The sequence below is a fragment of the Trichomonas vaginalis genome, chromosome II (genome assembly GCF_026262505.1).
Source record: "Trichomonas vaginalis G3 chromosome II, whole genome shotgun sequence".
Lineage (NCBI taxonomy): Eukaryota > Parabasalia > Trichomonadida > Trichomonadidae > Trichomonas > Trichomonas vaginalis.
This window is the reverse complement of record NC_067204.1, coordinates 25607894-25630083: the sequence shown is the minus strand read 5'-3', so window position 1 is coordinate 25630083 and position 22190 is coordinate 25607894. Positions and strand designations below refer to the sequence as shown.

At 33.5% G+C, this 22190-nt stretch overlaps 11 protein-coding genes and 2 pseudogenes across 13 annotated transcripts, besides 4 other annotated features; 5 read left to right on the top strand and 8 right to left on the bottom strand.

Annotated features, from left to right (window-relative positions):
• Positions 1 to 865: 865 nt before the first annotated feature.
• Positions 866 to 1384, top strand: TVAGG3_0609180 (uncharacterized protein; the record flags this gene model as incomplete). Its single annotated transcript, XM_001285498.1, has 1 exon — positions 866 to 1384. The coding sequence occupies one exon, from the start codon at positions 866 to 868 to the stop codon at positions 1382 to 1384; it is 519 nt and encodes a 172-aa protein (XP_001285499.1).
• Positions 1379 to 15125: a mobile genetic element.
• Positions 1718 to 1755: a mobile genetic element.
• Positions 2311 to 2347: a mobile genetic element.
• TVAGG3_0609150 (uncharacterized protein) lies at positions 2669 to 2905 on the bottom strand (the record flags this gene model as incomplete). The annotated part of the gene is made up of 1 exon (XM_051239980.1): positions 2669 to 2905. The coding sequence occupies one exon, from the start codon at positions 2903 to 2905 to the stop codon at positions 2669 to 2671; it is 237 nt and encodes a 78-aa protein (XP_051097804.1).
• On the bottom strand, positions 2954 to 3394 carry TVAGG3_0609140 (uncharacterized protein; the record flags this gene model as incomplete). The annotated part of the gene is made up of 1 exon (XM_051239979.1): positions 2954 to 3394. The coding sequence occupies one exon, from the start codon at positions 3392 to 3394 to the stop codon at positions 2954 to 2956; it is 441 nt and encodes a 146-aa protein (XP_051097803.1).
• Positions 3425 to 4021, bottom strand: TVAGG3_0609130 (uncharacterized protein; the record flags this gene model as incomplete). Its single annotated transcript, XM_051239978.1, has 1 exon — positions 3425 to 4021. The coding sequence occupies one exon, from the start codon at positions 4019 to 4021 to the stop codon at positions 3425 to 3427; it is 597 nt and encodes a 198-aa protein (XP_051097802.1).
• Positions 5026 to 5460, bottom strand: TVAGG3_0609120 (uncharacterized protein; the record flags this gene model as incomplete). The annotated part of the gene is made up of 1 exon (XM_051239977.1): positions 5026 to 5460. One exon carries the CDS (start codon positions 5458 to 5460, stop codon positions 5026 to 5028), a length of 435 nt encoding a protein of 144 aa, XP_051097801.1.
• Positions 5505 to 5782, top strand: TVAGG3_0609110 (uncharacterized protein; the record flags this gene model as incomplete). Its single annotated transcript, XM_051239976.1, has 1 exon — positions 5505 to 5782. A coding segment is annotated over one exon (278 nt), but the record flags the coding sequence as incomplete, so codon positions are not given.
• TVAGG3_0609100 (uncharacterized protein) lies at positions 5810 to 6403 on the top strand (the record flags this gene model as incomplete). Its single annotated transcript, XM_051239975.1, has 1 exon — positions 5810 to 6403. A coding segment is annotated over one exon (594 nt), but the record flags the coding sequence as incomplete, so codon positions are not given.
• Positions 8779 to 9765, bottom strand: TVAGG3_0609090 (annotated as a pseudogene). Its single transcript has one exon. A coding segment is annotated over exon 1 (987 nt).
• TVAGG3_0609080 lies at positions 10628 to 11110 on the bottom strand (annotated as a pseudogene). The gene has a single exon. A coding segment is annotated over exon 1 (483 nt).
• TVAGG3_0609070 (uncharacterized protein) lies at positions 11202 to 11675 on the top strand (the record flags this gene model as incomplete). Its single annotated transcript, XM_051239974.1, has 1 exon — positions 11202 to 11675. The coding sequence occupies one exon, from the start codon at positions 11202 to 11204 to the stop codon at positions 11673 to 11675; it is 474 nt and encodes a 157-aa protein (XP_051097798.1).
• Positions 15126 to 15249: 124 nt separating the features above from the next.
• Positions 15250 to 16056, top strand: TVAGG3_0609050 (uncharacterized protein; the record flags this gene model as incomplete). The annotated part of the gene is made up of 1 exon (XM_051239973.1): positions 15250 to 16056. One exon carries the CDS (start codon positions 15250 to 15252, stop codon positions 16054 to 16056), a length of 807 nt encoding a protein of 268 aa, XP_051097797.1.
• Positions 16057 to 16082: 26 nt separating this feature from the next.
• Positions 16083 to 22190: part of a mobile genetic element that runs on past the window's edge.
• On the bottom strand, positions 16733 to 17170 carry TVAGG3_0609040 (protein of unknown function, DUF4107 family; the record flags this gene model as incomplete). The annotated part of the gene is made up of 1 exon (XM_051239972.1): positions 16733 to 17170. The coding sequence occupies one exon, from the start codon at positions 17168 to 17170 to the stop codon at positions 16733 to 16735; it is 438 nt and encodes a 145-aa protein (XP_051097796.1).
• TVAGG3_0609030 (uncharacterized protein) lies at positions 17486 to 18061 on the bottom strand (the record flags this gene model as incomplete). Its single annotated transcript, XM_051239971.1, has 1 exon — positions 17486 to 18061. One exon carries the CDS (start codon positions 18059 to 18061, stop codon positions 17486 to 17488), a length of 576 nt encoding a protein of 191 aa, XP_051097795.1.

The following is a 22190-nucleotide window of genomic DNA, read 5'->3' as shown; positions in this document are numbered from 1 at the left end:
AACAAGTTTAATCTGAAAGTTATTTCCAAAACAGAAATGCATATACAATCAAAAGAATATATATTTATGCCAATAATTGATGCTGATGTGGTTTTGCAATTTTACAGTTATTCACATATCATTATGCATTAAATTTTCATATTTGCTTATTTTTCTATCTTTTATCTTATGTATGATGAATTTCATAACTATTGGATATGATTTCATCATTCATATTGCATATTTCCATTTTGAAATTTTAGGAATCTTCAATTTTGGATGGATGTTTATAAAGTAGCTGTTGTAAATGGAATTTAAATTAGTAGTGACAACATTTGGTCATAACAAAATTGTATCTTGTCGATTACAAAAAATTAATTTCAAAATAATTTCTACAAGTGAAGCAAAAAGATATTAAATATCATTACCAATTCTATTCTAGTATGAAATTATAGAAAATATTAAGTTTATTTTATTCAGATTGGTCTGACATTCTCTCAAAAAGTTAATGAATGTTGGATTCTATATTCCTCTCTCAGACATCAACGAACTTAAAAAGAAGATTGAAGAACTTGAAATTGAAATAAAAGGAGACCGAGAAACGTTTTTAGTTAAATTTAATCAAGATATTCGAAAACAAATTTACAAAAGATCATTTGAAACTGATGTTCAGGTATTCCCGTATACAGGAACCGGAAAAATGCATATGTATAAAGCCTACCTAGAAGACTTAGACGCAATAAAGGCTGAAATGCGCAGAAGTCTGTTGAATAAGAATATTGGAAGAAAAACAAAGGAAATAGAAAAAGACAACGATGATACTTACTGGAATACAGAATTTCCGGAACATGTTCCTGAATTTACAAGAAATATTATACATACTATTATGGAAAACATTTGTAGAAAAGATAAAAGAGGTTATAGATATGGAGGTGAAAGTGAATTGGTAGATTTGGCATTCTTAATACATAGCAAATCACCAGCAGCATATGATGTTCTCTTGGAATTTTGTTTACCTTTTCCTACGCCTGTAACATTGTACAATAGGTTTCATGAAGACATAATGAATATGAAACAGTTTGTTAAACATGCTGAGCTCATTCCGCGAATGTTAGAAAGCATGAACTATCACGTAGAAAATACACCTGAATATGAATGGGCAATAGCAATAGATGCAGTTGCACTCTCTACCTGGTCCTCTAAAGACCAAAAAGGTCCTGTTGATGAAAATGGAGAAGAAATCAAATACTTATTCATATTTCTTGGTATGCCCCTAAATTCTGATGCGCCAAATGTTATATTACATGTTATAGAACATGCCAATGGATTTGCAAGTGGAATTATCCCCGAAATTGATGCAGCAATCGAAGAAATACGAAAGCACTTAAGAGTTAGAGTCAGTTAGTATGGTTAAGTCGTGTACTGAGGCACTGCGCGCCTCCGTACACCACTTAGCGGTTTTGACACTTTACAAACCGTTAACGTATATTTTACAACACAAACACAAACACCAACTTAACCTTAAATATTTACAAAGCCGCCAACCACTTCACCTCACTACTGTAAAAAAATAAACATTCTCACTTACAAAAGTATTGCAACTCCTCCCATTGCTGTGCTTCACATAACAGTTCATATTCTTCTGACTCACTTTCTTCTTCATATAGGTCAAAATCACTGTCAAAATAAATGTTAGTAAGTTTTGACAAAGCTAATGAAACACGTTTACCGTTTGTATTGTTGTAAACAGAAATTCATCAAAAGTGACACCTCAGAAAAGCTAAAATATTGAATTTTTGGAACTTTTGATAGAGCACGTTTTTAAATATTAATTAAAGTAAATGTATATTTTGTAAAGATTCTTTTTAATAAAAAAATAAAATTTTGAAGAAGAACACAAAATCTTCTGAAAAATAATATCACATAAACTCATATTATTTTCTAATATATAACTATTTTATATAAAAATCAAATTCAATGATCTTAAAAGCGAAGGATAAACCTCAAAATTAACGAATATAATGAGTGGGAATATAATGCTTATCTATCATAAAACCATATGAAATATTCCCACTCATTATATTCGTAAATTTTGAGGTTTATCCTCCGCTTTTAAGATCATTGAATTTGATTTTTATATAAAATAGTTATATATTAGAAAATAATATGAGTTTATGTGATATTATTTTTCAGAAGATTTCATTCTATATGCCTATGAAAAGTACTCTCAAAACTAACTTTTCCTAATTATAATTAAATCTAGAATATTGTATTATGCTTAGTATTATTTCATTTTTCTCATTCAATTTAGAATTTACAAATGTCAAAAAATTGAGAGCTGTCACTTTTGATGAATTTCTGTTTATTACAGTATCGTATGCTTGTATAAACTTTCCATTCTTCATTCCTTCATAAACGCTCAAACTAACTTTACCCTTTCTCCCTCGTATCTGATAGAATGTATTTTCACGAGGAACGAAGAACAAGTTCTTGAACTCATGACCGTTGTAGTTTGTTATCTCAATAGTTTTCGTCATTTATATAAAAATAAAATAAAAAATAAACTTAAAAATTAATGATATCACCACCCTCACACGTATGAAAACATAGCACAAAAATAAATTTAGGTGAAGTGGTGAGATCTCACCTCTTTTTTCACCTGTTTTTTCACCCTGTTGAATTCATTGCTTTATAACTCTCTTCCTTTCTCCAACTCTTCTAACTTCTTCTTAAGTTTAGCAATGTTGTCCTCATGAAGTTTAATCTTTCTCAAAATTCCTTCTTTATCTAATGGTTGCTTTATCTTTCTAAACTGAACTCTACCATCCTTCATAGTATGAATGTAAAAACCTTCTGGAATAGTTCCTGATTTAATGTATTCTACCAAAAACTTTTGTTTCATTGCTTCAGTGACTTTATTTGTCATTTCAATCAAATAAAAATTTTAATATTAAATAAAAATAACGTTATTTTTTCAGTAAGGAAACGCAGGAGTTTTACGATTTATTTGAGGAGTAGGTTCTGGTTTAAATGTTGGAGTCGGTTTAGGAGTTGACTTTTGAACAGGAGTTTGTACTTCCATAGGTTCAGGAGTCATTGAAGGTTTTGCTTGTGAAGGCGTTGGAGTTTGTTTAACTTCAGCTACTTCAGTATTATTTACAACATTTGCTTTATTTCTTTTCAACATCATAACTGCTACTGCTGTAGCTAGCAAACCTAGTGGGAGACCATATCTTATATAAGGACTTGACCAAATGCTATTTTTGACAGGAGCTAGTGGAACACCTAACCTTGGTGAGACTGCTCTTTGCCATTGTGCAGCTCGTAAGAAATATTCAATAGGTGCTCCATAATCGTTTGGTAAAGTTTGTTTCATAGATGGTGAAGGTTCACGAGAGCTTGATGAAGAACTCATTTATAAGCTTTAAAAATAAACGTTCATCCTTTATTCCTCACTGTCGTCCGTAGCTAAGTTATAGTCATCTAATCTTATTATGGGGATGCCATTAGCACGCACCTGAATGGCAAAGCAACAATCCCTCATAAATCCAATAAGTGGCTTTGGTACATTTTCAGTTGCTAGTTCAATAGGTCCTTTAACAGACAATTTGTATGTTATTGGAGCAGTAGATGTTTGACCTTGCTGGAAGCAAAAGTCCACTTCTGTTGGAAAACCACATAAGAAATGTGTGTTGTCATAGCTATCCCATTTATGTTCCACACTACCATCATCCACCAATGACCTCATAACATCTTCATTAAATCCTATCATATCATTGTTTGTATTGCAGGCGTTCGCAACCATTTCATAAAATACAGGTCCATATGATTTTTCAGGTTCTGCAGGCATATTTCCATAAGCTCCCATGGAAAGCTGAAGATATTTAAACTTAGGGTTCTCAAAATTAACATAATAGTTGTCTTTCTTTCTAAATAGTGCCCAAATACTTTTAACATTAATAGGCGTATAAGCTGCTGTAAATGTTGCACTTGAACTATCTGTATTCTTTGAGAATGAACCGTCCATAGGAATCCAATCCATAACTTTAACAGGAAAACATAAAGCCTCGTTTGTATAATGTTCTACAAGTTCTGTATAAATGTTAGGGTCTAAAGAGAATGACTTTGGATGAATGAAACATTCATTAAAATCCATCTTTGTTCGAAATAGTTGCTGGGTTACAGTTGTAATAGTAACTGTTCCACTAGCTTCTACTGCCTTCGTTATCATAGTGAATGGTTCATTCCATGGAACAAATTTATTTGTCGGTGGATTTGAATCTGAAGCAAATGCAACTTTAAGAGTTGGATTGAAAGCAATGATATCATTTACAGATATAGATGTGCATTGTAAGGCGTCGCTACTGAACTTTACTTTAAGCTGAATGTTTCCTGCAAAAGCTGGAATAAATCGAATAGCTTCTAATGGAAGGAATCTTCTAACAGGAATTCTTAAACGAAGCTTAAAATCAAATGATTTTCCTGCTGTAATTGGACCACTAACAATTTGTCCTGTTCTGCATGTTCCCGAATGACTCCATACATCTTCATGTCGAGTCTTTGAGAAAACATCTACTTTCTTTATTTGTTCGGTAGTTTGTGAGTTTGAAGTTATATATGCTTCTTCTCTTGCGTTGTCTTGAGAATATACGATACGACCATTTGCAAGGATTTGATATCCAGCAACTGCATAGAAAGCGTCATCGAAACCAATCCAAAATCCTGGTGGGTTTGTTTTATTGGAACCTGAACCAATTTCTTTATCTACAATAAATTGACCTTCCATTTTATACGTAATGAATGTATTGTAAAGGTCCAACATATTTTCACCAGGAGGTGAGAGATTGAATGTTACCCATGTGTTATCTTTAGCAGTTCCAGGTTGTGATGGAATCTTTGCGTCAGAATATTTTCTATTAGTGTCACCAATTTGAACTGCATTGTCTATGATATCGAAATATGAGCGAATCTGATGAATATGCTCTGCTGGAGTAAATTCGTTTAGCTGTTCGTTCTGCATGTATTTACTTCGATAAAAATATCTATTTACTTCATTATTCTCACTCTTCTTCTTGGCATTCGTGGTGGAAGTTGTTTCTTGACATTTTCAATGAACTGTACATTCTCTTTTGTCTCAACTTCTTTCACTGGCGGGTCAGGATTCTTTGACTCGGTTTGTTTTTCAATGAAATTCACGAACTTTGCAATAAGCTCTTGGTTCGTTATTGAAAGTACATCTGGCTTCTTTTCTTCTGGTTCTATTGACTTTTCAGTTTGAATAGAAGGCTTAACATGGGCTTCGTGGACTTCACCCTTGCCATACACCTTAATGTTGTCGCTTTCTGCATTCGCTAATGGAACCTTTCTTTTTCTTACGTATATTTTACCATCTTTACTCTGACTTACGTAATAGAAAGGATGTTGTATTCCTCTTGCGTCATTTAATATAATAGACTCTCGCTCTGATTTTGACAAGCTCATTTTCATCGGTTAAAGTTTTAATTTTGTTTTTTATCTGCAGTCAAATGACTCAGACAAGCCCTACGGACAAGACCCAAGGGGTCATAGATGTTGAAGCATTGAAGAAAGAAATTCGTGAGCAAATTTTATCCGAACTGAAGGAACAAAAACAAGAACAAAAGCCAGAGAGACCAAAGAGAAAACTTAGTGAAAAACAACTTGCTGCATTAGCTGCTGGAAGACAAAAGAACCCACGTTTGCTGGCGAAGAAAGCTAGAGAAGAAGCTGAAGCAAAAGCTAAGAAGCTGAAGCAAAAGCTAAAGAAGCTGAAGCAAAGAAAGAGTAAATGGTTTATTTTTATCCGAATTAAATGTATAGACAAATACCTTTATCTGTTGCGTTCAGTAGTGAAAACCCTGACGTCAAAATAAAGGGGAACAGAGTAACGTTTAAGTTTCCAACAGACTGGATTGTGAACATAAATGAAGAGAAGTACATTGGCATAACATCTATGTATATAACACGTGCTTTCAGAAAGGTTGACTTTATACTTCAAGTCGAGATAGAAAATGACGAACAGTCTTTAAGCGCCCAAAACATTCACATATACAAATACTTTAAAGACGATACAACATTGCAACAATGTATGATTTCATTTAATGAAATGTTCGAGAAAAAGTTTAACATTGAAGTACAAACTTTACAGCCTTTACGTGAGTTTCTTGCACAACTGAAAGAAGAAGGTAGTCAGCCACAACTTATAGACTTTCATTATGAATTTAATGAAAATGAAGATGGAACACATGACTGTCAGTTTGTTGTATTCTCACCATTCAATGAAGTAGCTAAAAAGAAAGAAAATCCATTACGTATAAGATTTCAAATCTCTGAACCAAGTGATGATTTCAAGAATGTTTTCAATTATGATGCAATGCTTCCGAGGAAAAATGAATTTTCAAAGATTGTAACACCTGGCATTTGGGATAGAAAGCAAGCTATATTATATTCAAACTTAAGTAAGGGAGTTGAAAATGAGTTCATTGGTCATACAAGAACTACACCACCAACCTAAATACTATAAATTAACTGGCTTCAATCGTGAGTTTTGGATAGACATGTTCTCCACTCATGACCATAACTGCCCAGTGTTCTTACCTCCAGACCATAAGGACTGTCTCTACATTGAAGCACAACTCTTAAACTCTACCATCGCAGTATTGTAAAATCTACGCTAGTTTTATTTTTTCTGAAAATTTTTATTTGAGTGAAAGGCATGGAAGGTGAAGGACATTGGCAAACACTCGAACATGACAATGACTATGAAATCTTTTCAGAGTACCCTATCCAATTAGGCGCATAAGTAACAAAAGAGTTGTAAGTGAGTTTGACAACGGTGATGGTTATATTTGTGTTTATTTAAACAAACATAAACTCTTTAAGCATAAAATTGTTGCAAATCAATTTATACCGAATCCTGAAGGACTTCGAGAAGTAGACCATATAAACAGAGACAGAGGAGACTTTCATATCTCAAACTTAAGGTGGGTGTCGAGAAGACAAAACATGAGAAATATTTCTGGTTCGAATGGCTATTGGTTTGACATTGTAGACACTCTTCCTGAAGATGCTGTTGAAATTATACAATACTCTAAATTTACTCTAGAAAATTACTACTATGTCCCAAGTGAAGATGTCTTTTACTATTTCATGGGAACTCAATACAGACGAATGAATGTCTTAAGACAGTATAGCAAAGATTATATAAACATTACAGATGTAGAAGGAAGAAGAACAAAGCTGTCTATTGCAAAGTTTAAGAGAGACAATGGTTATACATAAATGACAAAAATATATGACCTCATTATTTTTATCACGAATGACCTCATTGCTGACAAAAATAAATGACCTCAGAACTTCAACTTACGAATAAAGCTTGTTTTAGTCGTTATTGAGAAGTTAAACTTCTCTTCAAAGCAAGGACTAGAAGACTTACATAAGTCAAATCCAATCTCTTGACCATCATGAAGTGCTTTGTAAAGTTTCATTAAACTGAACTCAGAGTCTTTGTCATATGTTCCAACAGGTATGTGAATGTTCTTATCTTCATTGTAATAGCATTGTATAGCTTCAGGAAACATTTCATTAGCTGTTAAAGCAAGAACGTCTTGTTTTACACCTTTACAACGTGCATGGAATGCAACTTCATTTAAATCGTTCGTGAGTAAGTCTATGTAAGTCTTCTTTCCACAAAATATTGACTTGTATGCTAAACTTTGTTTTCCAGGTGTTATTTCTGCGAAGTCAGAATGGAACTGACCTAATGTTTTACCAATAAGTTCTCTACCGTATCTCTTCTGAAATTCCTGAGCTAACAGTGGTATGTCTTCATTGAAAATATGCATGCTATCACAGTCCTGGTAAAATATTTGAAGTCCCATATCTTCGCAGTACAGAATACTTCACACATTATTCTCTTCGACATAGACAGAATGTTAACACCAAGTGGACAGAAGTTAAAGTGTCTGCAAATGCTTTTCGTTAGCTTGAAAATAGTTTTATCTGAACCATCCAAACCTTCGAACTTCACTATATGGTTGTAGTTTCTGATGGCATATCTTATAGCATCTTTGTCATTTACTATGGTTATTTTTGACTCAATAGGAGATAGAATAGTTTTGCCATAAATACTGTTCAGAATGAGCTTTATATTTTCTTGCAAAGGATTTCCTTCTTTCTTATACTTTAACCTTAACTCAAACAACTTCTTTACTTCATCTCTTATTCTAATATCTCTGTTTCCATCGTAATAGTATCCTTGCAACACTTCACATTTGACACCTTGATATTTTATGAGGTCTTGTAATGTTATATGGTCAACATACATTAAACAGCAAGTGTTTGAACTTCTGGGAACGTTAAGTTCTGGATTTAGTTCAGGGTCACAAACTATTAAAGGAAAGTGTCTATGTATTCCAATCTCTGTTATCTTAATGAGAACAAAGAAGCCAGACATAAACTTTTCACCAATGGGTTCCTTTTGGTCGTCATCGAATAAATGTCTCATGAGATACTCTGTGCTTAACATTTCTTTCTTCATAACCTTTGGAATACCTTCTAAAGTATAAAGTCTTGCTATAGCTGATGGATATAATGAAACAGCGTCGAAGTCAGCAATGAGTTTCTTTTCGCTCTTTTGTTTAATGTTATCTGACAGCATACATCTTCCACCTTGAATACAGCGTGAAATAAATTCTCTTGGTTTATTTGAGAGGTCATATAAATTTCCATTCGGGAAGTACACTCTGTTCTCAAACAATTTGTTAGCAATAGAACAAATACTAACGTAGTCATAAACGTTTAAATCAAATTCTTTCAATATGTCATTGCGGAACTTAACAAAACCTTCTCTTAAAATTCTTACATCTTGTTTGCAATAAAATGTGCTATACTTTTCTAAGTCGAAGTGGTTTCATCTATTCTGCAACCTTTGATGGAATCTATGTTTTTCATGAATGTTTCATCTTTGACAAACTTACATGCTTCAGAAATGACACCAGTTCTGTTGTCATTCTAACAAAACTGCTGTAGTAGTTATATGGAAATACTTCTTTCGGTCCTGTTTGTAAGTTAAACATAGCAGGAAATAATTTAAGCTTCTTATTTATAACACTGTAAGAGTCTTTTATAATAATTGCCCTTCCTTTATATAAGCCAGTTATTTGCATTGTTCGTGAACCTTTAATGATGGGAGTTCCTTTCACTTCTGTCATGTGTCTTAAGATGAAGTTTATATCATAACTGAGGTTATGGAAATATATTAAACTCTTGTCAGGAAGTCGCTCCAAAAATTCTGTTGCACAGTTCTGACCCCAAATGCTTTCACTCACTGAACCATCTTCACTGTCATAACATATGTTAAAAGCTTTATGAAAGCCATCGGTACTGCACTCAAAGTCAGCAAAGAAAACGTGCTCAGGAATGAACTTACTTTTTTATTTACTTCTTTTGACTCGGCTTTCTTCTTCAGTTGTACACAATACTTTGGAGCATACGTCAAATCTTTAAATGGTGCAAGGTTCTGTTTATATAAGTCAGTCGTATATGTGAAAAGTTCTCCATAAGAAATAGGTTCGAAATATTTGCACTCCCACAATGTTTTCATAACATCCCATAACGGTGTTGTTCTATCATAACGAACTACATATTTGTCTCTCTCTTTGTATAAATCTTCATCTGTTTCTCAATGTTCATTCCACCACACTCCTTCAAGATTTCTATATAGTTGCGAATGAAATATGTTGTCATTGGTAATCTTTCATTTAGCATGTAGTGGTCTTCAACAAGAAGTAAGTCAATAGTTCGAACAGTTTCATATTCTTTTGGTATGTATCTCTTTATTTCATTATGTCTTGAGTCATTGAAGTAACCAATGGTAACATTAAATGCTATACCTGTTGCGTCAGAAATTTCTTGTACTTTACTTTGAGGAAAGTCTCTAACACGAATGACTTCTCTCATGTGGTCAATAGTTTCTTCATTTACTCCAGCCTGAATGCAAGCATAAACGAAGCAGTTATCTTCTGTCATAAGTGCTGCAGTTCTTTTGTTCAATTCATTGAAAATTTGGTAGCGTTCAAGATTTATAGGTAATGTGCAAAGATACTTCCAGAACTGACCGCTTCTCTTCTTATAAAACTTCTTTTCACCATTATCTTTCCAAAAGCTTTCTATAAGTGCTGGGTTTCCTGTTTGCTTAAGAGCTTCCAAAATGGCTTTCTGGTCATTTGTCAGTGTGCTTTCATCTCTATATGGTCTCTTTTTTGGTTTGCCTTTCTTTACATCTGACATCGTTAAGCCTTCATATTCTGTTAAATCATACATCTTTATTTCGGTAAGATTCTTTATGTTTGTCAAGAAGAAGTCATAGTGCATTTCAACAATACCTGCAGCATTTGCTTCTATCTCTGATATAAAGTTCTCCTTCAAGAGCTGATGTAGTAATGTTCCAATATTATTGAGGTTTAACGTAGAACATTCATACTTTCCACCAAGTTTATAACATACCATCCATCTCTGTTGTGAGTTTATTTTAATCTTCTCTAAGAGTCTCATGAAAACCTTACCGAAATGTTTGTGTAAGTAGTCTCTGTTTGGTTCATCTAAAGCTTCGATGTTAAAGTCAATGAGTCTATTGCCTGACTTCACATTTCTCTTCCTATTCTCTTCATCTTTCTTTAACCATCTCTCACCTTCTTTTGGTTTGTCGTCAATGGAACGAAGACATCGTTAGCTTTGCGAACTTGTTCTATAGCGCTCTTAAACATCTCTCTTCTCTGTTGTTTCAGTGTGTCGTCTCTTCTTCTTGTTTCACCAACGTTTGCATTTGTTATGTCAAACATTTCTCTTCTTACTTCATGAGGTACTGAACGTCTATGATATAAGTCAATAGCAACGTCATTTAAAGGAAATGCTCTTGCATGGACTTCGTCCTCGCCGCGTTGCGGTTTATGAACTCATGAATTCTATCATAACTTATTGCACCATTATAGTCATTGAGGATGTCAGCGAGTGCTTTTTTGTTTGTTGCGTAATGCTTTGCAACATCTATATTAGCTTCTGTAAGAAGTTGTTTTATTTCCGAGTGTTCTAACTTAGACAACTTCCGATACATCTTTAGTAGGAAATAAAAAAATATTTTTTTGAAAAAATTAGATTAGATTTTTTAAAGTTATTTTTCAAAATAATTTAATATTTTTATTTTAATGAAACACATGCAAGATTGCAAGTTCTTTTCATACAATGCTCTCGCTACTGCCATCAAGAATGAGTTCAATAATGCTTCAAATGTTAATGTTATCTTTAACAAGAAGTTTGTGAAAGAATCTAAGTTTGGTCAGTATGTCAGACCATTAGCTATCGTCATTGACCGCAAACGTTATACTTCACAAGAGTTAGCAGTAGTTTTGAAACAAAAGAGTTTCTTCGTGAATGTCAAAGATACTCATTATACTGTCATAAAGAACTCTAACATTGACTTCTTCAGTATTGCTTTAAATCTTTCCGAACAGAAAGAATATAAGAAGGGTGAAACAAATGTGAAATATTATCCTTCATCTCTGAAGACAATAACGAACAAAGATGTTATACAGAAATTCTTACCAAAGGTTGAAGAAGCTTCTATTGACATTGACGAAGGAAGTGAAATGGTTGAAGAAATAGACCCTGAAGCTTTATAAGAAAATTTATTTTTGAAGAACTGAAGGTGTCACTACGTCACCATGTGTCACTCGGTTAATTAACTTCTCTGAAAAAATGAGACAACATGACATCACATTTTGACGAAGTGCAAATCTTCACTTCGTGTCAAAATGCAAAAATAATGCTGAAAAATGAAATTTATTCCTTTATTTAAGAATGTTTGAACTGGTCCCGAAAGGAGGTCATGCAAAGTTATTTCTTCCTCCTCCTCTGTTTCATTTATTTTTGGTTAGTCTTCATATCGATATTTTACAACAATTCCCAATGTATAAACTTTTCATACGCTTTTCATAAGCTTTATATACCTTCAGAAATTTGCATAATCTTTAGAAGCATTTATATATTGTTTAAATGCTTTGTATGTCTTCAGAAATTTTGCATAATCTTTTACATGTTGTTCATTCTCTTCTTCTGTCATGAGTTCGAATATTCTAAATTTCATGTTCTTTCATATGAGATAAAATTTTATAAAAAAATAAAATTAGCTTAGATTTTTTATTCTTCCTCTTTGAAGTTATTGAAATATTCTGTTATTTTTTCCTTCAGTAATGTTAAGTCTTCTTTGAATGTAAGTATTGTGCAACCTTTGATGTCATAGTGTGTTTGAGGAAGAGTATTTTGACAATTTCCTTTATTTGCTCATTCGGTGTCATTGAAATCGGTAAGTTTTCACGATAGAACCAGTTTCTGTCAGATTTATATATTTTAGCTAAGTCATAAAAGCTCTTGTTGTTTCTTCTGACTAAATGCAACATAACCATATCTTTATCTTCTTCTTTCTCCAACTCTTCAGTATATATCATATACTTATAACTCTTTTCCTTTCCTTTTGGTACTGAACGCGGTATTCTTTTCTGTATGCTTTTGTCTTTGGATTCAATGACTTCATCTTTTGCTTGAAGTTTCTTTTCCATCTCTCCACGTTCTGTTTTATATAGTTCATCTAACATCATGAAAATATAACAAGCATAACGAGGTGAAGCCCACATTGCTACAGCATTTACTAAAAGTCTATATGTTATGGTAATTATTTATACATTGAGTCTAAAATAGCTAATGTCACAGGTATTTCAGGAGTTAATAGTAAAGGTTCAGTAGAATATAAGTCTTTCTGTTATGCAGTCAATTCAATGTTCATTCCAAACGTTCCTGTCATAGCAACTCATTTAGGTAAATGGGTTCGCATTAGTCCTCATAATTTGAAAGACATGCAATTCAGACTTGTTGACTTTCAAGGAGAGCTTGTAGAACTGAAGGCACCAGTGCGAATGACTGTTGAAGTTGACTTTTTAGAAAATATTAAATGCAACAGCTTACAAGAGAACTCAGAGCTAAATATAAAGTATGACTGTTATGTATTAGGTCATGAACTTTGGTTGTTGCTGTTTGATGAAACAAATGAGTTAGTTATGTCAGTCAAGAGAACAGAAAAATATTGTGTTAGTGAAAACTGCACCAAGTCAATAAGATTAGGTTTGCATTATGAAGATGAGTTCGATACTGTTGAAGAAGTTTTGGATAGATACTATAAGTTGCTTTAATTTACTAAAACATATTTCAAACAAAGCTTATAGTAAGTAGATAGTTTTGTATACTCGTTCGAATATTTATACTTAAACTCAACTCCTGTAGTTTCTGGTGTTTCAATGATGCGGATGTTACCTATTTTCATGAATAGTGGAGTTTGACCACAGCATTCGATTTCAGGGTCGAGATAGTCAATGACACATTGTTTCCCTGTTTATTCGTGAGATAACATTTTCAAGGTCCTCCTTTGTTAGAATTATTTGGTTCTTACTTATAAGATTTGTCAAAAGCTTCTTATCGTCTTTGAGTAAAATTGTTTGTATAACTGAAGAAGGTAATGGTCTACGTTATCTGAAGGATTTGTTTGAACATTTGTGTAAGGGTTGTCGTTGGCTTCTCTTGAAAGAACTTGGTCCAGTGGTGGATACTCTAACTTAACATCTGATGTAGCGTTAGCGTTTGAAGCTGTGTTTAAATTCACCGACTTAAGATCTGGTTCTTTTTCTTTCAAACACTCCGAACTATAGTTCTTTATGACAATATTGTTTGTCGTTCGTGAGTCAACATTTGATGTTGGTTCAATTGGAACATTAACGGCACCAGCTAAGATGGATTTGCTTCTCATTTCATATAGAATAAAAACCTTTTATATGTATGAAATGAACAATATACTCGACAAGGGTTTGAATGTAAAGCTAACGAATGAAAATATTGTTGAATTCACTGAGACAGTGCTGTGTATAAAGATGTAGAACTACTGAACAAAAGAGCAAAGGGAAGAAGCAGGAACATGAACAAAGGGTGGAAGCCTATAAAAATTTATGTCAATAATGGCTCAGGAGGTTCAAACATAAAGTATGCAGAAAGTTATAGAGTTTATGCTCTCAAAGGTGAAAAGCCTTCATTTAAGAACAGCTATTCTAACGCATATCCTCAAAAGCTAACGGATGGGGAAGTGGATGATATGAATGACAGCAAAAATATTAACAGAAATGGCGACAGAGATGCATGGAATTTGTTTACCATCAGTCAATTGAAGGTTAAACTTTAAAACAATGTTGGTCGTTCCCATGGAATATTTTTGACTTTAATGGTATTAGTCATGATATGAATCTCAAGGTATGAACGAGGAGAGATGAGAGACTTATATGCTTCCCAAATTTCTTCAAAAGGTAATGTTATTACCTGACTGTTTCCATATGAGTTCAATATCATAACGTGAGAAACCTTGAAAGATAACGAAGTCAGTTATGAGACGTTTTATTTTAAAGCTAAAAACCTCCATGTTTGCATAAGTATTGCTACAGTTAAGTGGTAATGTCTGACTTTAGTAATGATGTTAGCTAATGGTGAGTCTGGTTTTGACACTAAACCTTTTCCGGCGAAGTCGTCACAAACGAGCAGAGTGTTTGAAGGATATTTTTTGAAGGGGTATTTTGAAAGTTTTGATAGAATGTAGTTTGTCAGTCGTTTCATATCGTAAACTCCTGAGTACTGACGTAAGTGGTGTTTGTCAATAATTCTTTCCATCTCCTCAGAAGTCTTTTGCATTCCTGACTGTATAAATTCAACGATGGCATAATATTTCCTCTTACGTCGAATGTAACGTTGAAGAATTCAATGAGTTCACTGTCTGGAACTTTAACGACAGAGGCTTGAACTTTTGACATAAATGTTTTCGCTGTTGAGTCCATAGAGTCTGAAGTTGCTGATATAATGATTTGGTCATAGTAAGAGTCGTTTCCTAAACGCTCTGTTATGAGTATATGACGAATGAGGTTAAATGTCTTACCTGAACCCATCTTTCCACAATAGAAATAAACGCCATTTGAACAGAACTCATAGTCCTTACTGAAAGGAAGAATAAGAGAAGAGTTAAGTTTGTCTGTAGTTTCATTCATGTCTTCATCTACATCATGTATTAAATGCTTCATTTTATCTCCATTAAAAATGCAAGTCAGAAATATTCAGAACATAGCACCGAGTCTAACTGACAAGAGTATAAAGATATACTATGAACACGTTATGATGAAACCTACCAAAATTCAAGAAAGTCAGTATACTTATGAATATCCAAGACACTGGGTAGAGTATGTAGGAGGTGAGAAAGCTATTGAAATCAGACAGGTTCGAAGTATTCCAGCAGGAAGAACAATATTATTGAAGAACTTTAATGTTTTGAGATATAATGATGAAACAAAGAAGCAAGATAGTTTTCCTGTTGCTGTGTATGTGAACTTAGATACAGGAGATGACATGAAAGTTTTTAACACAAAGCTTCAAATGGTAGTGAGAGAACAACTGACTGCGGAAGGACATCCATTACCTTCAGAAGTTACCATAGCATATAATTTTGAAACAAACTCAATAGATTTTAAAGTCATCTCTGCAAAGAAGTCAGGTTTTACATTTAATGAAGCAGATGTATATTCGAATGAAAACTTCAAAGCTATTGCATGGTTAGATAATGACGATTGCTTTAAGAAAATCTTTAAATTCAGTGACTCAAAGATGTCAATAGATGACCTTCGTGGAATGTTACCATCGACGTTTACAGTTGAAGGTTCAGCAGGATTGCTTACAAGATTGTCAATTGGTGGTATTTGGTCTCGTGAGAACATTGTTATAAAATCCAGTATAAGTGAATTTGCTGAAGAATCTATATTATGTCTTTCAAACTACATGTATTCGCCGCCAAAGCATTATAGTATAACAAACTTTGTCAGTAAGTTTAACATAAGACTTGTCGAACCTTCTTCAATGAAAGATGTTGTGCTACCCAAAGACGGAAAGGATGGACTCATTATTGAGATGATTTTAATAGCATATTAAATGAGTTTGTTCTTGAAGGTCATTCAAGTTAGTAAACATATCTTGGGTACTGCGGCACTGCGTTCCACCTTACCCAAGATAACGGTTTGACACTTTACAAAACCGTTAACGTATATTTTACAACACAAACGACAACACTAACTTAACCTTAAATATTTACAAAGCCGCCAACCACTTCACTAACGAACTCACTAATGTAAAAAATAAACGTTCTCACTATCATTCTCACTAACGACTTCACTAATGTTCTCATAAATTTTCCTCAATATCTTCATCATCAGTGTTAACCTATTGTAGTCATACTTGAAGCCATAAACTTTCTCTAACTTCTTAACGTACAATTTACATAACTTACCTTCGTCATCGTATGGTTTAATGATATAAACTATTTCTATCTTTATACACAGTCAATGAAAGTCAACTGGTCTCGGATGTATTTGAAAGAACATGTTATGCTCAGGAAGGAAGAATAAATGTTTAAATGTATGTTTGTTATACTGTGGAATTCGAATGAGTTGCTTTTGTTCTGTCATTTATATAAAATTAAAATAAAAAATAAACTTAAAATTAATGATATCACCACCCTCACACGTATGAAAACATAGCACAAAAATATATTTAGGTGAAGTGGTGAGATCTCACCTCTTTTTTCACCTGTTTTTTCACCCTGTTGAATTCATTGCTTTATAACTCTCTTCCTTGGTTTCTTTTTAGTTGCTTTCTTCACGTCTGTCTCCAGCTTGACTGTCTTTCTTCTTCGTCCGTAATGATACCAATTACTTCCACCAGTCAATGGGTCAAATGGTCTTTCGTAAGGGTTTCCATACATTCCATAGGGACCATACGGAAGAACTACTGGTGGAGAAGAAACATTTTCTTTAGTTCCATCGAATCTATTTAAATGCATTGTTTCACCTTTCATCTGGTCATTAAAGTCTTTTGCGTGTTTTGCAAACTCATTGTCCTTTCCTAAAGCATTTTCTGACTCAGTCGCAACCAAATTGGATGCTTTATTTATGAGCCCTATTTTATTTAATCTTAACTTCTTTGCAACCCAGCCTCCAATCTTTCCCTTATTTGCATCTAATGTCTTCGAAACCCTTCCTCCACTCATTTTATTTACTGCGTCATAAGCTCCAAGTGCTTTTGCTCCAAATGCTAATGCTTTTGTTCCCATTGCGCCTAAAGCTGCCCAAGCTACCATTTACCCCATATTAAAATCATCTCTCTTCAATATTATCTCATAAAAGTTCTCGTTACTGGAGAAAGTCAATGAAACATAAACATTCTCACGGGCTTCGCCCTCACCACTTTGCGGTCTATCTAACTTATTTCTTATATCATCTATACGCTTCAAAATGTCTGAACAATTGCTAACATCTTCTACAACAGTTATTTCATCATGAATGATCTTCAAGAACAAGCTCATTTAATATGCTATTAAAATCATCTCAATAATGAGTCCATCCTTTCCGTCTTTGGGTAGCACAACATCTTTCATTGAAGAAGGTTCGACAAGTCTTATGTTAAACTTACTGACAAAGTTTGTTATACTATAATGCTTTGGCGGCGAATACATGTAGTTTGAAAGACATAATATAGATTCTTCAGCAAATTCACTTATACTGGATTTTATAACAATGTTCTCACGAGACCAAATACCACCAATTGACAATCTTGTAAGCAATCCTGCTGAACCTTCAACTGTAAACGTCGATGGTAACATTCCACGAAGGTCATCTATTGACATCTTTGAGTCACTGAATTTAAAGATTTTCTTAAAGCAATCGTCATTATCTAACCATGCAATAGCTTTGAAGTTTTCATTCGAATATACATCTGCTTCATTAAATGTAAAACCTGACTTCTTTGCAGAGATGACTTTAAAATCTATTGAGTTTGTTTCAAAATTATATGCTATGGTAACTTCTGAAGGTAATGGATGTCCTTCCGCAGTCAGTTGTTCTCTCACTACCATTTGAAGCTTTGTGTTAAAAACTTTCATGTCATCTCCTGTATCTAAGTTCACATACACAGCAACAGGAAAACTATCTTGCTTCTTTGTTTCATCATTATATCTCAAAACATTAAAGTTCTTCAATAATATTGTTCTTCCTGCTGGAATACTTCGAACCTGTCTGATTTCAATAGCTTTCTCACCTCCTACATACTCTACCCAGTGTCTTGGATATTCATAAGTATACTGACTTTCTTGAATTTTTAGGTTTCATCATAACGTGTTCATAGTATATCTTTATACTCTTGTCAGTTAGACTCGGTGCTATGTTCTGAATATTTCTGACTTGCATTTTTAATGGAGATAAATGAAGCATTTAATACATGATGTAGATGAAGACATGAATGAAACTACAGACAAACTTAACTCTTCTCTTATTCTTCCTTTCAGTAAGGACTATGAGTTCTGTTCAAATGGCGTTTATTTCTATTGTGGAAAGATGGGTTCAGGTAAGACATTTAACCTCATTCGTCATATACTCATAACAGCGTTTAGGAAACGACTCTTACTATGACCAAATCATTATATCAGCAACTTCAGACTCTATGGACTCAACAGCGAAAACATTTATGTCAAAAGTTCAAGCCTCTGTCGTTAAAGTTCCAGACAGTGAACTCATTGAATTTCTTCAACGTTACATTCGACGTAAGAGGAAATATTATGCCATCGTTGAATTTATACAGTCAGGAATGCAAAAGACTTCTGAGGAGATGGAAAGAATTATTGACAAACACCACTTACGTCAGTACTCAGGAGTTTACGATATGAAACGACTGACAAACTACATTCTATCAAACTTTCAAAATACCCTTCAAAAAATATCCTTCAAACACTCTGCTCGTTTGTGACGACTTCGCCGGAAAAGGTTTAGTGTCAAAACCAGACTCACCATTAGCTAACATCATTACTAAAGTCAGACATTACCACTTAAACTGTAGCAATACTTATGCAAACATGGAGGTTTTTAGCTTTAAACATAAAACGTCTCATAACTGACTTCGTTATCTTTCAAGGTTTCTCACGTTATGATATTGAACTCATATGGAAACAGTCAGGTATAACATTACCTTTTGAAGAAATTTGGGAAGCATATAAGTCTCTCATCTCTCCTCGTTCATACTTGAGATTCATATCATGACTAATACCATTAAAGTCAAAAAATATTCCATGGGAACGACCAACATTGTTTTAAAGTTTAACCTTCAATTGACTGATGGTAAACAAATTCCATGCATCTCTGTCGCCATTTCTGTTAATATTTTTGCTGTCATTCATATCATCCACTTCCCCATCCGTTAGCTTTTGAGGATATGCGTTAGAATAGCTGTTCTTAAATGAAGGCTTTTCACCTTTGAGAGCATAAACTCTATAACTTTCTGCATACTTTATGTTTGAACCTCCTGAGCCATTATTGACATAAATTTTTATAGGCTTCCACCCTTTGTTCATGTTCCTGCTTCTTCCCTTTGCTCTTTTGTTCAGTAGTTCTACATCTTTATACACAGCACCTGTCTCAGTGAATTCAACAATATTTTCATTCGTTAGCTTTACATTCAAACCCTTGTCGAGTATATTGTTCATTTCATACATATAAAAGGTTTTTATTCTATATGAAATGAGAAGCAAATCCATCTTAGCTGGTGCCGTTAATGTTCCAATTGAACCAACATCAAATGTTGACTCACGAACGACAAACAATATTGTCATAAAGAACTATAGTTCGGAGTGTTTGAAAGAAAAAGAACCAGATCTTAAGTCGGTGAATTTAAACACAGCTTCAAACGCTAACGCTACATCAGATGTTAAGTTAGAGTATCCACCACTGGACCAAGTTCTTTCAAGAGAAGCCAACGACAACCCTTACACAAATGTTCAAACAAATCCTTCAGATAACGTAGACCATTACCTTCTTCAGTTATACCAAACAATTTTACTCAAAGACGATAAGAAGCTTTTGACAAATCTTATAAGTAAGAACCAAATAATTCTAACAAAGGAGGACCTTGAAAATGTTATCTCACGAATAACAGGGAAACAATGTGTCATTGACTATCTCGACCCTGAAATCGAATGCTGTGGTCAAACTCCACTATTCATGAAAATAGGTAACATCCGCATCATTGAAACACCAGAAACTACAGGAGTTGAGTTTAAGTATAAATATTCGAACGAGTATACAAAACTATCTACTTACTATAAGCTTTGTTTTGAAATATGTTTTAGTAAATTAAAGCAACTTATAGTATCTATCCAAAACTTCTTCAACAGTATCGAACTCATCTTCATAATGCAAACCTAATCTTATTGACTTGGTGCAGTTTTCACTAACACAATATTTTTCTGTTCTCTTGACTGACATAACTAACTCATTTGTTTCATCAAACAGCAACAACCAAAGTTCATGACCTAAAATATAACATTCATACTTTATATTTTTAGCTCTGAGTTCTCTTGTAAGCCGTTGCATTTAATATTTTCTAAAAAGTCAACTTCAACAGTCATTCGCACTGGTGCCTTCAGTTCTACAGGCTCTCCTTGAAAGTCAACAAGTCTGAATTGCATGTCTTTCAAATTATGAGGACTAATGCGCACCCATTTACCTAAATGAGTTGCTATGACAGGAACGTTTGGAATGAACATTGAATTTACTTCATAACAGAAGGATTTATATTCTACTGAACCTTTACTATTAACTCCTGAAATACCTGTGACATTAGCTATTTTTGACTCAATGTACAAACAATTACCATAACATACGTATGGAACAGATTTCATCTCAATCGTTTTGTCAACACTTTTCAAAGGAAATGTCATATGGTATGCTCCCAAAAGAAGTTGTACTCTATGACTCATTCGTGTTATCTTAAACTCCTTCACATAACTGAACTTCAAAACTCCTGCAATAAGTTTAACATTCATTAAGTTTTCTCCGTTATCCTTGTTTATTGTAGTATTTATGAGAGCATTTAACACTCCAGCTAATGTTTCCATCTTATATTCTACATTATTGTGAAATCTTATTTCGTGCTTCTTTCCATCTATTTCAAGCTCCATGAAATCTGTTTCGTCAGTTATAACGAATGAAGCAATATTATTCAAGTCAACCATTCTGAATGCAAGTGGCTCATTCTGTAGACCTAAGTTTGTTTGTAGTTTTACTGTCCCGTATTCGTTTGGGTCTGTACTTTGCAAATAGAACAACATTTTATTCTCATTAAAATATGAGTATAGCTGCATATGCGTATGAAGCTGATAGAGCTAAACGTTTATATTTTGGTCAATACTCTCTCACACTTACTGACAAATATATTGTTATCAGTGATGGAAATACCGAGAAATACATAACATGGAAGGACTATGAAAAGTTTGACCTATTTTAACTCCATGTACTATGCCATTCATTGTAAATGGTGAAGTTGTCATGAAGAACGACACAACAGTATATAAGTCTGTATATGAAGCGTTAGAATATATGTTGAATTATAATCCCGAAAGATTTGACCCAAGCACTACACCATGTGCAATGCCTTTTATTAAGGACGGTGAAATCGTAAGAGTTCCGAATTCAACGGTTTACACAGCTGTTCAAAAACAGTTTACAAAACATTTTAGCGAATATCTTTAATTCAGAAACTACAGAAATAAAATTACCGTATATAACAGATGCTAAAGAAATTAAATCAAAAACGACAACATTATTTAACATCACTTAATGATTTAATGACTTATATCATTAATATTCCTGCACCAACTACAGCATTTGATCCAAACTCGACGGTTTGCAGTGTACCTTTCATAAATGACAGTTCATTAATTACTTTAAGGGATTCGACAGTAAATGAATCATTAAAGGCGTCATTAATGAAAATCATTGATTTTAATTCATTCACGAATACATATAATTCATTCATTAATGTTTCATATGCTTCTAAAGAAAGTGAGCCAAAAACTATCAATAAAGCGGTGTATGAAATAAAAGCATCAACGACGAAATTGAATTCGTTAACTTTTGACGGTGATAGTTTCGTTAATGACATAACATCGGGGAACAATTTAACGAAAGAATACTTAAAATCTCATGTTAGTGAGTTCGTTGAAATTTGAAAAAGAAGGTGGA